Source organism: Telmatherina bonti (assembly GCF_933228915.1).
Source record: "Telmatherina bonti genome assembly, chromosome: 13".
Lineage (NCBI taxonomy): Eukaryota > Metazoa > Chordata > Actinopteri > Atheriniformes > Telmatherinidae > Telmatherina > Telmatherina bonti.
The window spans coordinates 21,175,303-21,192,170 of NC_136611.1; the positions used below are offsets into that span (position 1 = coordinate 21,175,303).

The 16,868-nt window shown below is 38.9% G+C and overlaps 2 protein-coding genes across 2 annotated transcripts in view; both read left to right on the top strand.

The window, feature by feature from the left end:
- Positions 1-10,306, top strand: part of iqgap2 (IQ motif containing GTPase activating protein 2) — a 32,922-nt gene extending 22,616 nt beyond the window's left edge. The window contains exons 18-38 of the mRNA XM_079251342.1: positions 850-992; positions 1,152-1,322; positions 1,550-1,633; positions 1,784-1,855; positions 1,929-1,998; positions 2,213-2,421; positions 2,654-2,806; positions 2,935-3,098; positions 3,254-3,478; positions 3,654-3,794; positions 4,464-4,548; positions 4,726-4,958; positions 5,453-5,585; positions 7,056-7,158; positions 7,256-7,397; positions 8,028-8,115; positions 8,221-8,433; positions 8,522-8,682; positions 8,850-8,993; positions 9,383-9,491; positions 9,759-10,306. Of these exons, the coding sequence (XP_079107468.1) occupies positions 850-992; positions 1,152-1,322; positions 1,550-1,633; positions 1,784-1,855; positions 1,929-1,998; positions 2,213-2,421; positions 2,654-2,806; positions 2,935-3,098; positions 3,254-3,478; positions 3,654-3,794; positions 4,464-4,548; positions 4,726-4,958; positions 5,453-5,585; positions 7,056-7,158; positions 7,256-7,397; positions 8,028-8,115; positions 8,221-8,433; positions 8,522-8,682; positions 8,850-8,993; positions 9,383-9,491; positions 9,759-9,872 (2,957 nt within the window). The 3' untranslated portion in view covers positions 9,873-10,306. The remainder of the gene's footprint in view (positions 1-849; positions 993-1,151; positions 1,323-1,549; positions 1,634-1,783; positions 1,856-1,928; positions 1,999-2,212; positions 2,422-2,653; positions 2,807-2,934; positions 3,099-3,253; positions 3,479-3,653; positions 3,795-4,463; positions 4,549-4,725; positions 4,959-5,452; positions 5,586-7,055; positions 7,159-7,255; positions 7,398-8,027; positions 8,116-8,220; positions 8,434-8,521; positions 8,683-8,849; positions 8,994-9,382; positions 9,492-9,758) is intronic.
- Positions 10,307-10,612: 306 nt separating this feature from the next.
- Positions 10,613-13,017, top strand: f2r (coagulation factor II (thrombin) receptor; the record flags this gene model as incomplete). Its single annotated transcript, XM_079250649.1, has 2 exons — positions 10,613-10,679; positions 11,804-13,017. The coding sequence occupies 2 exons, from the start codon at positions 10,613-10,615 to the stop codon at positions 13,015-13,017; spliced, it is 1,281 nt and encodes a 426-aa protein (XP_079106775.1).
- Positions 13,018-16,868: the final 3,851 nt, after the last annotated feature.

Here is a 16,868-nt window from a genome sequence, read left to right on the forward strand (position 1 = left end):
TGTATGTTCATATGTGGAGGGAGATGAGGCTTTGTTAAGGTCCCTGAGTGGAGATGTGACAGGAAAGCTTTAGACTCATAGTGTTTGTTCGGTCTGTTTGACAGGAGGGGGGCGGGGGTCAGTCTTCCATCAGCCGGATCTCCCTGAGGCCAGTTATGTTTCTCATTTCTGACCAGCATCCTTCACGTTCTGCTGTGGCTGGACCTTCTAACTTTTTCCTGTAGACCTCTTTGCACTTCTTAATATTTTGGGCTGAACTTGTTGGGCTGATACTGTCCACACAGACGCTGGTATAATCTGTCAAAGCTCTTCTTAGTCATGGCAGATCTTTTACTGTGACATTCCAAGACAGCATCGGTGGTGGTCAAATGTATTATGTGAAGCACATAATACAGCCTTTCCTGTGTTCTTTTTAAGACTTTGTTTGCATTTTGAGCTCGTACATTTTGTTAGCTAGCAATCTCACGCTATCCATCAGAACATCACGCCCCCCTCTCCCCCTTCCTCTTTTTTTTTTTTTTTTTTTTTGACCTCGTAGTGAAGTCATTTTCCCAGAGAGTACATTGGTTAGTTTATATACTGATTCTTTGTTTGTTGTTCTTCATCTAACATTCAGGTTACTTCTCAGTCATGTTGCTGTTGGTTTTTTTTTTTTTTTTAATCCTGGATGGTAAACATGGCACTGATCAGTTTACTTGATTTCGCTCTGTAGCGCATAAAGAGCGTGTTCTGCAGGTGCCAACAAAGATTCTGTGTTGTAATAAATGGATGCTTGCAAAATTAGAAATCACCCATATTTTTTTTGTTTTGTTTTTTATTCCCAGTTGACACCTTTGTCCTTTTCCCCAGGTAGCACTGATAGTGTGTGGGTAAAGCATTGCATCACGGACAGATATGACTACTACTATAACTTGGAGACCCAGCAGGGAACTTGGGAGGAGCCTGGAGGATTTGAACACAACATAGGCCAGCTCAGTAAAGAGGAAATACAGGTACTGCTCCATAATGCAATGTTCTAGTAATAAGTACACATTCCAATAATAAGTTTTATTGCTTTTGGTTTACCAAAGTATTCAACGCCATTTATTTTAAGACTAGATCATTGATTTACATGAAAGTGACTGGTGGGTCTGGCATGTTTTCTCTCCTAGAATGTGATCAGCTCTGTGACTGCAGAATATAACAGGGAACAACTTTGGCTGGCAAATGAATCTTTTGTGATTCAGCTGCAGGCGAGGATCAGGGGTTATCTTGTCAGAACAAAACACACCAATAGAATGGACTATCTACGCCAACAAGAACCATATGTAGTCAAATTGCAGGTATGGGGTGTGAATATTGATTGATGTGGTGAGTTATTGTATCATTAATAAATTCACATGTCGCTTTATGTAGCATTTGCATTTTTGAACAGTAAACAGATGTGCTTTGTGTTTTATTTTTGCAAACAATTCTGTTTAAACATTTATATTCTGGCAGAAAAAAGCTGAACACAGCAGTTACAGCTCAGATGCACTTACATTTGGTTACATTTCTTCCCTTTTCTCAGGCTTGCTGGAAAGGTTATAAACAAAGAAAAATATACAAAGCGAGGATGAATTTGCTTCAGAAAAATGTTGCTACGGTAGTGAAGGTGATTTTTTTTTTTTCCATCAAACAATAATATTTTCTAATGGCTAGACAGCTGTAAAGAGTGACACCAGTAACCAAAGTTAGTAAACATTTGGTAACCAAGTCTGCATGTTCACACTTACATAAATTAAAACCAGTCTTTGCTATTCAGATTCAGTCATTGGTGAAAATGTGGAAAGCAAAAAGAAAATACAGTCAGCGGCTGCAGTTCTTCAAAGACCATGTGAGTAAACTAAAGGCTGTATCACAGTGGTTTTGAGTTTTTCTTTGATACTCAGAACTCTCTGTCTTTGTAGGAAAAAGAAATAGTGAAAATCCAAGCTTTCCTAAAAGCCAATAAAGCCCGAGATGACTACAGAACTCTAAGTAAGTCTAGCTTTGGTTTTTACTCCTGCAGTTTGGGCTGAATGATTGTGATATGCCCGACAGAGATACTCCACTTGAATTTGACTTTGATTTTGATTAAGATTTTTGGCAGTACTGTGGAAAAAATGTCTAACAAAAGAAAATTGGAGGAAATAGTGAGAAAAGTGTGCAAAAAGCTGTGCTTTTGATCTTACGTTTCTTTTGCAAACCGTAGCCGGGGCCAGAGATCCTCCTCTCTCAGTGGTGCGCAAGTTTGTCCACTTATTGGAACAGAGTCCCCTGGACATCCAGGAAGAACAGGAGGGGACGCGGCTTCGGGAGGAAGTGGTCACAAAGATTCGCTCCAATCAACAGATGGAGAAAGACTTGAACCTGATGGACATAAAGATCGGACTGCTGGTGAAGAACCGGATCACTCTCCAGGTTGGCAATGCTTGAAAACTTTTACATTTAAGGAAATTATACACAACTCTACAAATTGTGATTTTTTTTTTTTTTTTTTTTTTTTTTTTTTTTTTTTTTTTTTACACTTCACACTTTGATTTATATATCTTTATTGTGTTACTTGTTGATCAAGCCTTATTGACACTTCATTTATTATTACTTATCTATGTCTCCTTAATTAATTTGTTAATTTGTTTTCTGTATTTTAAAGGATGTTGTGTCACATAACAAGAAAATGAAGAGCAAGAAAAGTAAAGCAAGTAAAGGTGACCTGAGTGCAGGAGACAGACTGGGTATTAAGGGTCTCAGTAAAGGCAAAAGAAGAAAACTGGAAGCTTACCAGCATCTCTTTTACCTGCTACAGGTATTACAAAAATCTCTCTCTGCATCTCCCCCAAGTTCCAACATTTATTCTGGAACAACTCAACCTAAAACAAACTCACATTTGCAGAATCTTATCACCTTGTCTCCACTCTTTTCCTTCCCCTTCAGACCAATCCATGCTACCTGGCCAAGCTGATCTTCCAGATGCCCCAAAACAAGTCAACAAAGTTTATGGATACTGTGATCTTCACCCTGTACAACTATGCCTCCAACCAAAGAGAAGAATACTTGCTGCTGAAACTTTTCAAGACTGCTCTAGAAGAAGAGATCAAGTGAGAAATGCAACTCTGAACAATGTACCATAATCTCAAATACATGTCATATCTACACCTGTTGCTTAGTGATTGCTTTTAAGATTTGTACAAGTAAGTTTTAGTGATGCTACTACTCTACAGCATTAGAATGGTCATTTCTGTGTGTGGCTCAGTTCTAAGGTTGACCAGATCCAGGACATCGTAACAGGCAACCCAACCGTCATCAAGATGGTCGTGAGCTTTAACAGAGGTGCTCGTGGTCACAACACCCTCAGGCAGCTGTTGGCCCCAGTAGTCAAAGAAATCATTGATGACAAGAGTTTAGGCATCAACACCAACCCTGTGGATGTGTACAAAGCCTGGGTCAACCAGCTGGAGTCGGCGACTGGTGAGGCCAGGTAATTGCAAAAACAGAAAAATACTGCCGGTGTTCATATGTTCACTTGTTTTGTACAGATCAAGCTATACTATTAATTATTTTGAAACCCATGATTGCACTTTATATCTTTGTTAATACATTTATATAAAAGTAGAAGTGTTACTGTGCATATGTTAACTTCTGTTGTCTTTTAGCAAACTGCCCTATGAAGTAACTCCTGAGCAAGCCATGTCACATGAGGAAGTACGCAGCAAGCTGCAAGCATCCAGTCTGGCACTACGAATGGCGACAGATAAGGTCTTGAACTCCATTGTGTCCTCTCTGGATAATATCCCGTAAGTTTCAGGACATGTAAATTTTTTGTCCTTATTTTAAAATGTTCTTTTTTTTTTTTTTTTTTTTTTTTTTTTTTACTTTGATGCATTTGTATGTCAGCTCTTCTGTGCATGTTTGCGTTATTCTGCTTATACCCTGCATTTTTAAAATTAATTTTGAATATTTGAATGTTTCTTTTTTCTTTTTTTTTTTTTGTATTGTCAAAAACTCTTTATTTTATTGTCTGTTTCATCACCTCCTGCCAAAAAAGTGTCAGATCATGTGAATATACAGCATTTAAGGGTCAGAATGGTTATTAAGGATTGAGCTACCCACTGAGATAATAATATTACTAAACAATATGATTGGTAGAAACTTTGATTTGAGGCATCCTTTTATAAACATCTATGCTGCCATTTATCTGTAATTATCATTAAGGAGAGACATAATTTTTGTGAAGACTTTACTGGATAATACCACTAGATGGTGGTGTTTACTATTTGTTAATACTGATGGCAAATCTCAAGTAGATCATACTGAAATGTGTTAATGTGTGCAGACAGTAATGCAGTTGTGTGTTTTGCGTCCTGTTTTATCCACCATGAGCTGGTTTTATTTGCCATATGGCATGTTATCATGCATGTTTTTTGTGTTTGATGTCCTGTCATTGCTTTTTGTTTTGCATGTAGTTATGGCATGAGATACATTGCAAAGGTTCTCAAGAACAGCCTCCATGAAAAATTCCCAGAAGCTTCAGAAGATGAGTTGCTAAAGGTAGAAACTAAAAAAAATCTGTATGTTTTTGTTTTTTTACTTTTTCTTTTATAGAATATAGTTGATAAGAGTTCACACTATGTCAAATCTCTCCTACTTCCTAATGTTTGTCAGCATTGTTTAAATGGAATATTTTTTAAAATGGATATTAGTGTTTATTTATATTTTTCATGTTAGATTGTAGGAAACTTGCTGTATTACCGGTTCATGAATCCTGCCATTGTGGCGCCTGATGGCTTTGACATCATCGACCTGTCAGCAGGAGGGCAGCTCCACCAAGATCAGCGACGTAACCTGGGATCGGTGGCAAAGATGCTCCAGCATGCTGCTGCCAATAAGTTGTTTGAGGGCGAGAACGCACACATGACACCGATGAACAACTATATATCTCAGACATATGAGAAGTTCAGGTGAGTAAGATTAAATTGGTATTGGCATGACTCTTAGGGTGTGTTCAGAAACAACATGATGGGGGTTGGGGGAAATGCCAGAGTTGAGGAAAGAAGAAATTTCCTTAGAATAACAATAGAATTGAAAACGTTCACAAACATGTTTTTCTCTGTGAGGTGATTTGGTGGACACAGAGGTATTCCTGGTAGAAGCTGCTGTTTGCGCTGAATCAGCACATGGAGAACTGTTGTGTCCACAAAAATGCGCTGAACACCAGACTTGAGATGCACGTGCAGTTGAGAAAGGAAGGGCAAACGTGTGTGTTCTTATCGGGATCACTTGGTCAAACTGAGCGACTCATCATTAGTGGAAATCCACAGTAATATCAGTTCAGTTCCTGGTAATAAATCTGAGAGAGAGAGAGAGAGAGAGAGAAAAAATAGATATAGATACACACACACCTACAAATACTTCAAGCCTAAATGATGACAACTGGTTCTGATTTTTCTGGCAGGTTATTTTTCCAGTCTGCATGTGATGTTCCTGAACCCGAGGAGAAGTTTAATATTGATGAATACTCTGATATGGTGAACTTGAGCAAACCTATCATCTACATCTCAATAGAGGAGATCATCAACACCCACACGGTGAGGTCAAAAAAGAACAAATTCTTCATGCTGAGGCTAAGAATGACCCCAGGGTGTGGCCCTTTGCACCAGTTTTAAGTTGTGAAACAGTGTAGTTTAAACCAAACTACAAATTTTTAATCATATTAAAGGAATATTTTGTAAGAATTACTCCCATGTTACATCGAAATCAAGCATCATGTTCAAATGAATAATGCTATGTAGCGCCTCGCTCTTTCAAACACCTATTGCAACAACAGTAGCTGTCGTGCCTCAGAAGGCCTCAACAACATTGATGAAACCATGTCATCCGATACTTCTTGGAGTGCACGAGTAGAACAAATTCATGACATGGAGATGAACTGTTGAAAACATAAATCCAGCCTCTGCTATCTAGTAGTTACACATTACACAGCACAGACACTAAGCATAGTGAAATCTGGTATTACTGCTCTGGTGGAACTGTTTGTGTGTTATCAGTGGCTAGATGCTGGTTTTTAGTCACAGTAAAGCTGTACTAAAAGCTGGTGGGAAGGCTTTATAAGTTGGTGTTTACTATTACAAAAACAGCAACTTTGCAAGCTACAGAAACCATGTAATCATACAATTCCTACCAATGAGACTGATGTATTTCAGCTGGACCACAGCTGCCTGTGGTCATGTACAACACTGTATAACATAACTGAATGAAAACAGATTTAGGCTAATTTTTAGGGAATACAACTGATTTGACTGGAAAGGCAAGCTTGATGTCGATCCTCTTGTTTTTTTTTTTTTTGGATTCTCCGGTCACGCTGCTTTTTAAGAATCTGTTAGTGTTAATTAGTCTGAACTTGCATACATCAGTGGTCTCATAGCCAATTCACTTTGAATGTGTGATGTCTTGTGTTGCAGTTTTATTCTGGGTTTGTTGATTTGCTTTGCTAGCGTAGCTTAATGTGGAAATTTAGAAACAGTTAAACTTTTCAGTTAAAACTTTGACAAGAAGTTTCAAGCCTTAAAGCATGGCATCCATGTAAATAATGCCATAATGATGCCTCTGTTACAAAAAGATACTTCATAATTTGTTTCTTTCTTTTTTACCTCATGTGGGCATTTTTAAAAGTATTGTTTCCTTTAATTTCCGGACCACTTCCTTGCAGAGGGGGATGGTGGGTTACAGGCAGTTGTGTCCTTCTGTCATACATTTCTCTAACAAGGACTAACAATGGAGATAAAGGTGGTTTGGGGCTGTTGTACATGCAACGTTCATTTTACCATTAACACAATTTTATCCTTTCCTTTCTGCGATTATTGAGGAAAAGTAAAAACATGATTTGAAAGGAAGCAGGGCTTTGGCTACAAATGTGTGATTAAAGTTACCACTAGCATACAGCTTCATCCTTTCTCTAGGTAAAACAGTTCATCATGATGTTACAATAGTTTCAGTGACTAATTGCAGGGAATATTTCATCTTAGTGAATTGAGCTAATAATGTCTGTATTTGTTCAGCTGCTGTTGGAACATCTGGACGCCATCTCTCCAGACCGCAATGACTTGCTGCACGAGCTGCTGCAGGACCTGGGAGACGTGCCTGACATGGAGGAATTGCTCGGTAATGTCATGAAAACAATTTTTTTCTTTCAAAATTTCCTGCGATATAATAAGTTTGCTAGCATTACAATGGGGTTGTTTTATTTTTTTAATTCAAGGTGAAGGAGCTGTAGACCCAAATGACGCAAACAGAGAGAGTGCTCTGAGCCAGATGGCAAAGACTGAGATCTCCCTCACCCTAACCAGCAAATTTGAGTTGCTTGAGGGGGATGACAAAGATATGAAGACCCTCATTACAAAGTAAGCTTTGGCGCTCAAGTTGGTGGTGATTTTGTTTTTTTTTAAATTAGGAAGGGGGGAGCCAGAGTCCAAAACCCTTTGTTGAGCTTTTCTATTAACAGCCTTACACTGCATTCTATTGTGAGAGGATTCAGGCCGTCACTCAGCTTTGTTGTCTTTCCTGCTTTTTTTTTTTTTTTTTTTATCATATCCTGTCCAGAAAGGAAAGGGGACGTGGGCTAGGGTTATCTTGCCTATAAACATGCATCCGTCTGGATGAATTTCTCAAGAGACTGCAGTGAAGTGATGGTTTTCTCTCTTCTTTTAGGCATTTCACAACTACTGAGTTCATCGGTCATTTCAAGTTTTTGGGCAAAATTGTTTAATTGTGTTTGTTCATGCCATCATTTTTATTATAGTGTCATATTTATCCAAACAATAATATGAATGAGAAATAATAAATAAGATGAATAAGATTAAATAAATGATAGTATAATATATTTTGGTTATTTCTGGCCTTTTTATGGTTGAAACCGACTCTTTCTGTGACATCGTCCCTGTTATTGATCACAGCCTCAAATATTTTTGTTTCAATGACAGTCAATGTAAAATATAAGGTTCTCATTGTTATTTTTTGTGTATGTGTATCAGGACAAAAAAACTAATAGTTGACGTGATCCGGATTCAGCCTGGAGAGACATTGCCTGAAATTCTTGAGACCCCAGCTTCTCCTCCGCAGGTAATATTTCTTTTCACTACCCATCTGCCTAATAGCTCCTTATCACGGGGACATCTGGATTATAATCTCTTTTGTGTACTTCTTATGTGCCTTTTATTGCTGAAGGAGTTGGAGCATACAAAGATTGTGGAGCGCAGGGCAGTCCAGGATGCTCAGACACCAGAGGGTCTGAAGAGCAGCCCAGCAGTACTAGAGGACAGCCAGCTGCCTCTGGAGCAGAAGAAGAGGAAGGTCCTGAGGAACCTCCGTCACCTCGAGCAAGCCGGCCTTGTGACTGCTGGCAACAAATACCAGGACCTCATCAATGACATAGCAAAGGTTCATGAGAAGCTTTCCCTTCATTCTGTGCTGTCTTTTAACTGTTTGGTGTCACAATGCAAGTGCGGCTAAAACCTGTAATTAACAGGACATTCGGTACCAAAGGCGCTACAGACAGAGGAGGAAGGCCGAACTTACAAAGCTTCAGCAGACGCTGACAGCACTAAACTCAAAGACTATGTTCTACCAGGAACAGATGAACTACTATGATACCTACATCAAGACATGCCTGGATAACCTCAATCGAAAGTGAGTTTCAACTCCCAGCCTTGTTTTCCAAAATTACCTTTTTTTTTTTTTTTTTTTTTTAATACTGTCATGGTCTTAGTTTGTGGCATTTTTTGGGATAATTTGATGCGTGTTGCAAAGTTTCTTGCAATTTGATGTGATGTAGTGCATGACTGCTCTGTTTCCAGGAATTCACGCAGATCAATAAAACTGGACAGCAAAGGAGATGATAAGGGCAGTAAGAAATGGAAGCCCCAATCACTGAAGTACACTGCAGCCAGACTGCATGAGAAGGGTGTCATCCTGGAGATAGAGGGCCTGCAGACAAACCAGTAAGTCCAGTGTTTCACTAGTGGATTTTAAATTCAATACTAGCAAGCTTTTTTGTCTCGTCTTTTCATTCATACATCTGGTGTATTGATCTGGTCAAATCTTTCAGTGTATTGTGATTCTAAGTCCAAATGTAAAGCTCAACTATTTACACAATAATAATTGACTTTGTTAAAATGCCATGTCTCATCTTTTTACTTTCACTTATGTGATCAAACTAAATGCAACTAGAAGTGGAGCAGATTACAGTATATGGGGCAGAAATATGACAATAATTATATTTGGGCATTTTGCACTGGGATTTTAAACCTCCAGGGTTAGATTTCAAACATCCTTCTCTCTCACAAATGTCCTGTTTGGTAACTTTTATTGTTTCTGTCTTGTCCCTCAGGTTCAAAAATGTCATGTTTGACATTTCACCTACTGAGGAAGTTGGGGATTTTGAGGTGAAGGCAAAGTTTATGGGGGTTGAGATGGAAAAAGTCCAGCTCCATTTCCAGGTAAACATTTCCCCAAGTGAGTCAGAATTTCACAGAATGAAGCAGCCCACCAGTCAGCACTAAACATCAGTGTCAAATGGTTAAATTTCCTTTTCCTCTCAATGGACTACTAACAAGAAATATAATGGAAACCGTTTCAGGATTGTCCTGCAGTGTCTACAGCAGTTGATGTGATAATTAGATTTGTTTCAGTGATATAATTTATGTACATCCAATTTATGTTTGTATCTGTTTAAGCTTCTCAGTGAATCCTTTTTTTCTGTGCAGGACCTCCTTCAGCTGCAGTACGAAGGCGTGGCTGTCATGAAGATGTTTGATAAAGCCAAAGTTAACGTCAATTTGCTTATCTTTCTCCTAAACAAGAAGTTCTATGGGAAATAAATACTGGGAGAGGAGTGGCAGAAGAAACTGGCTGTGCCTTTTCACAGTGCTGCGTTTATTTTTAAAAAAATCATTGTATTTTCAAGACACGGTGTAACACTTTTTTTTCGTCTTTTTTTAATTTAATGAATTGCACAAAATGAAATGTTAACTTCTCGTGCTTTTTCTGTATTTTTCCATGTGGCCCATGTGGTGTTTGTAAACATACTTCTAGGAATGAAATTGTGCTATTAGTCCTGTATATTAAAGATAAAACACAGTTGCTGCAACTCTGGTGGTGGGTTTGATGGGAGAAGCAGGAGTCCTGTCTGTTCAGAAATAAAGCTAAGGATCAATGTTCCATCCAGTCTGCCTGGACGTATAGAAACTACAGTTTATCTGTGCCTTTTAAACATTAAAGTAAACATATTTTAATTCATTGTGAAAGTTGGAATAGTTTTTATGTAACATGCATAATAAATTACATTTAAATTACTCTGAATCTTTGTTCTTATTTGAGCTAAAATCAAATTTTTTTGTCCCCAAATGTCCAACTTAGTAGGAAGAATTCTCATCTGAAGCTTCAGGATTGTGGTTCAGTTTTTTTTTTGTTTTTTTTTTCGTAAATGGGAGGAGATGTGCAGAGCAGGGAGGTGGAGAATCCTCCTCAAACTCATTTTATGATGACAGAAACTTCACAAACTGTTGGCAGATAATTTACACTTGCCTGTAAAATATTTGTAAGGAAAAAAAGTAAAACTATGCTTCACCTCTTAATAGGCTTGTTTTTATTTTCCGGCCAAAGCTTTGCACTCCCATCTCAAAATGGTAAGTAGCTTTTTTGTTTGTTTGTTTGTTTGTTTTTTTTACACTTGGTGTAGTTAATTCTGTCACATTTAAGTCATTGGAGGACGTTTTTAGAGTTTTACTTCTCTGCCTCTTGAGGTTGTATGATTTGGCTCATTTAACCTCATACTGGAAATGAATAATGTTTAAATTGATCTAATTGAGCAGCACATTTCCTAGCACATGTAAAAGTAACATGGTCCATTACTGGTGAAAGAATGAACGATGCCAATACTAAGATAGTCAAGTAAAAATGAAATTCCTGCATTTTAAGGATGGATGGAACATACAAGTATTGTTGGAATAATTTAAAGGTTTAATTATAAAATATTTAGGTTTTATTTATTAACGTAAAAGCAGCTGTCTTTGTTGGTTGATGTTGGAACTCATATAACTTTATATGAATAACTTTGTTTCATAGCAGTTGTTGCAACTGAGAATATTTGATCAATTTTTGTCTTTGTAAATCATTATCAAAGCAACATTTTCTGTGTTTTGTCCAACCAAGTGTCCACATTTCAGTTGTTAAAGATGCATATTAAATTTGAATTTAAAGCTTTAAAGGGAAAGCTTAACTTGAACCACAAACATTTTACATAAAAACAACAACAACAACAAAAACCTGAATCCTTATCAGTTGCGTCACCTGTGATTTTGTCTTGGGTTGTAAAATTAATTAAATTCTTCATGATTTATGCGCAAAATCTTGCACATAAAGTATCCACACACCACTGATTCTTTACAGTGCAAGTAGGCCACTATTATGTGAGCTGTATTCTGGAGCTGCTTGGCTTTAACATCATGAGTGACTTCATGAAGTCTGAAGACTGCGTGTGGGCTTTTGTTTCCTTATTTAAATTGTAAAACATCCCACTTTGTTCAGTCTGTGATTGGCTTATCCAGTGGAAATTCTAGGTGTGTGAAAACACACCGCTGGATTAAAGTGACAGATTTCTTGTTTTTTTTTTAATAGAATGAAATGTATAAACCTAAGCTATGATGGAGCATTTACAAAGATTTAATTGGTTACATAAAAGCAAGTATAAAAATAACTGATGCATTTAACTGCTTTATTTCTCTCTCTCTCTCTCTCTCTCTCTCCAAAGGCTCCCTGCTGCTTCCAAGGACTTTTTCTGGTCACTTTGTGTTAGTCGACGATGAGGCTGCAGACTATGTCGACCTGTCTGCGTTAGGCATGCTGGGTGATGATGGAGGTTCAGGCTTGGAAACGGAGCAAGAGCCCGTAAAGAAACATGGTCATCACCACAAAAAGCTGTTCGTAGTCTCAGAGGAAACCAAAGAATTTCTCCAGGGTTACCTGACTACAAAGTTCGTCCCAACAGTTTATACTCTGGTCTTTATCACCAGTGTGCCCCTCAACCTTGTTGCCACGGTGATGTTTGTGTTTCGCATCCGTCCGAGGAAGCCGGCTGTGATCTACATGCTGAACTTGGCTTGTGCAGATCTGCTGTTTGGCCTGCTCCTTCCGTTCAAAATCACCTACCATTACCATGGTAACGACTGGATCTATGGTTCCTTCATGTGCAGAGTTGTCACAGCAGCGTTCCACTGCAACATGTACTGCTCTGTCTTGCTCGTGATGTGTATCAGTGTTGACCGTTTCCTGGCCGTGGTGTATCCTATGAAGTCTCTAATGTGGCGTAGCCCTCAGACTGCTTCAGTTGTGTGTGTTGTCACGTGGCTCTTATCCCTGGCAGGTGTGTCCCCCCTCCTGTTCTCAGGACAAACCATGCACCTATTAGATCTAGGAATTACCACCTGCCATGATGTGCAGGATGTAGAAATGCTACAAGCTTACTATCGCTTCTTCTTCCCCATTTACTCCTCCATCACCTTCTTCATTCCTTTCATCTTCACCACTGTCTGTTACGTGCGCGTCATTCAGGCTCTGGCTGCAGCCAACGTGGAGAACCGCTCCAAGAAGACCCGGGCTATAGTGATGGTTGTGGTGGTGTTGCTTGTGTTTGTGTTCTGCTTCACACCAACCAACATCATTCTGATGGTTCACTATGTTCAGCTTGCCAGCAAGTCCAGTGACAGCTCCTACCAGGCATACCTGACCGCCACGTGTCTGGGCAGCATCAGCTGCTGTCTGGATCCAGTCCTGTATTACTACGGCTCCTCCCAGTGCCAGAAGCAGGTGGCAGCACTGTTCAGGTGTGGTCGACAGGTACAGGCTGAGATAAGCTCAGAAACACACAGCACAAGAACCAGCGAATCAACAAGCAGCAGCAGATCTGTCAAGCTGGAGAGTTTTCAGCCTGGCCTGGGGAGCCAGTACAGCAGGCTGATGGCTTAAATAAACAGACTTGGAGGAGTTTGCGTCTGAGAACATTTTTTTGTACTTGCACATATATCCAAAGTATAAAACTTAAGATTAGGTGTGTTTTTGTGAAGAAAAATGGTCAAACATCTGAGTTGAATCAAAGGAAACTTAAATTTAAAGCAGAGCTGGTTTAGTTTTACTGAGACCTACTAACCATGATGACTGTTCAAGATCTGTTGAGTTCACTTGTAATCCATTATATCACATCATGTTCACTTAATTTTTTAAAAATGAAATAAGGATGTTAAACAATGCATCTGTATTAGTTTTAATTTCAAAAGCATATTATGTGACAGTTATTTGTAATAATTGCAGTGTTATAGAACAAAATACTTCAGATTTACAGAATGTACTCTTCAGTATATCATCCTCTGCATCTTTTATAGGTAAATATATACTTATTATTTGACTTGTTATCCTGTTGTACAGACAAGTATGTAATAAAAAGCCATGGGTACACAGCAGGGGTTTTTCAAAGTGTGAGACTGTGAACCTCCGAAATATGATGAATCACGCCTCCAGTTTTGGTTTCTACACTGTCAGTTTTAGTTTTGCTCATTTAATCCAGCAAAGACTCAGATGAATCAAAAACAGTTAAATATTTCTGTTTGAAATCAATTTAGACACCACACAACACAGTTTTCTGATGGAAAAATTGTTGAGTTCTTCCAAATCTCACATATATCCACATGATCCTCTGATCCATGAATCTGTAGTGTAATTGCCGAGGTGGCTCTCTGGTGGAAACCAGCCTCTTAGTTTGAAAACCTCTGGTGTAAAAATGGAGATTTTTCAGCCAAAGCAAGAAAACAAAAAGCAATAACAAAAACCATAAATGTTTTCTTAAGATTTCTTGCTGTACTCGCTTTTATTTCTGCTCGTTCTCTTTGTCGTCGGGGCACAGCTCTGAAATGTTAAAGAAGAAAGAAGTTTACGACAAGAAGATCTGTGAGAAAAGAAAAGCTGACTTCATTTCCCGACTGTGTACCAGTAGCAATATTTAAAGGCCTTTCAGTTTGCAGAATGAAAAGGATGTCAAAAGCCCTGCATTTCATGGTAAAAGATCGCCACCATGTGGTGGTTTCTACGTTTTTTTTAAAAAGCATATTTGTAGTAGGAACCCACCTGTCTTGGCATCAGAGCTGTGGAAGTCTTGTGGAAACTTCAGACACTCTGCTTGTTTCTTAAAAATGTCAACATCTTTGGTGTCTATATTTCCTGTCCTTGCTGGAAGAAATGGAAGAAATACAAAAGAAGTATACACATTTAAACCTGTTGTCTAAATGTCAAAACAAGAACAGGACTTACTAAACTGCATGATGTATCTGCCTGTGTTGTCTCTATGTCGAAAAGTGTCTGTCCACAGGAGACAGTCGGAGCAAGTCTGCAGGATGTAACCTTTGTGCTCCAACAGGTTTTCTTTAGAAGGAAGGAAGAAGTGTGATTGGTCGATCTGAGAGTCTTTATATGGAAATGTGTTGTAGTTAATATACTTTATTACAATTACATGTAAAAAGGCAAACATTTTTCTGTTTGTGGTCCACATACTGCGGAATGTGGTGGTAAGTCCAGAGATGGTTGCATTTACCTCCTCAAAGATACACCGATTACTGAAAACACAGAAGACGTCTGAAGATGAAAAAAAAAAAGTGTCTGCTCATAAAACCTAATTCCAAAATAAATAAATCACCAAACTCACAAGAAGTAATCTCCCCATCGTAATGTCAGAATTTGATTGTTAGAAGTGGCAGACACGTCAATCCAGGAGCTTTTCAGGGACCTCAGTGCACTGTGGTATGGCATGGGGTCTCCAGCTCCCATGACATACACCCATTTTCCAAGTACCTTTTTTAATTGAAAAAGATATATTTCTGATAATTGTATGTTCAAATTAGATGGGTGAGATAAATACAACTTACCGCCTTGGAGTCGTCTGGCTGAAAAGGTTTGACCAGGTCTGTGCAGTCAGGTGGAGATGCAGCAATGAGGGAAGTGAGAGTCAGCAGAAACACGACGGGCAGAGCCATGGCCAGACAGGAGATGCTACCGAACCTGTAACAGAAACCTTCTGATGCAGATTCATTTTCCCTCTGAGCTTACTTACAAAAGAAGCTGTTGCGCAAGTGCTAACACGGGGGAGGAGGAGGATTGATTACATGCTCAAATGCTCCTGTAAAGGTTTTTCTTTCTTTCTAATGGCCTCCCTGAGTCATGCAGATTTCTTTTGCCCCTCTCTGAAAGGCCAGCTCTGTTGCCCACCCTGTTGCTCCTGAATGAAGTCAGGCAAAGTGCCATGACCTGTCTTGGACTGTTGAAATGTTTCAAACGGATCAGAGTCAGCTTTTCGGCAGTGGGGTAAAGGTTGTCTCACCATGGGACTGTGTGGGCTCCTTGTGGTGACACTTTAAAAGATCTTTTTCTCCTTTTCAGAATTGTTACCCAGCAACAGTTCATGTCAGGGAACTAGCAGAGCTGAAGAAGGTCTGAAATGTCTTCAGATTTGAGAAACTTGATTGAATCTTGAAAAATAAAAAATAAACCAGTCAATTGAAAATACTGGAACACAGCTGAGAGAGGTTATAATGTGTTTTATTTACTGCACACATAAGCAGCAGAGGTCAGTATGACTACAGGGATTTTAATGAGGTATTGACTTCAGATTTAGGATAACATGTTGAACTACTAAGTGTTGTCTTATTATATAATACATATAATTATGCTAATGCATGAATCATCTTTAGGGCAAGTAAAATGCTTTTCCATTGCAAAACACTTCATGACAGGATTCTGTGCATATTAATCAGGATTTAAGTGTGTTTGTGGAAACTCTTTAAAGGGCTGTCACATGTCTGTGCTCTACTTTATAGTCGGCTCAACCTTAGCTTGATCATCATCTGAACTAACAGCAGGTGAAGAAGCTTCCCTGTGATCTGGACACAGATCTGAAATGAAGAAGAAAACAATCCCAGAATGATGGTTTACCTCAGAAGTTAGGCTGGATGGTGAGAAGACTGTGTGTATTGCTGACCTGTGCCTACAAAGTGATACTCTGGAAGGAATTTAAGACATTCTGCCTGCTTCTTGAAGATCTCCAACTCCGATGGCTCCAGTGCGCCAGTCCGTGCTTTAAAAGAGTGACCAGAGAAAATTGAGGGGAGGAGAAAAACGTGGGGGATAATACATGACTCCATCCTCAACAGCTGATCAGACAAGGATTAAAGAAATGTCTTACTAAACAGGAAAAGGTATCGTCCCTTGGATTTGCCATCAGGGAGAAGAGTGGTGTCTTCAGACAGCAAGCAGTCACTGCAGGTCTCATAATACTTCCCATCGTGATAAGAAGTGTGACCATTGATGTTATCTGCAAGAATTAGTTTCTTATTAATGCAAAAATCTCAAAAGACAACACAAAATGCATTTTCAAAACACATACAGGTGCTGTGACTGGTCATTCCAGACACCGTGGCGTTTGCTATCCCACTGAGGCATTTGTCTTCATGTCTGTGATGAGAAAAGGATTTTAACATTTCCACTTAACCAGAAACTCTGCACAACTTTCATGTGATAAAGTCTGAATGACTCAATCCTTACAGGCGATCGGCCCAGTAGATTGTAATCACTTCACTGTCTGAGGATGGTGACAGTTCCACCCAGGAGCTGTTCACTGAGACGAGGTCAGCTTTCAGGCCGTGTTTATCCCAAGTACCAACGTGCAGCACCCATTTTCCATAGATCTGTACAAGGACATAAAACATAAAATAAATAAATAAATAAATTAAAAAAAATGAAGGAATTAAAAGCTTCCAATGAGAAGCAGGCAGCTT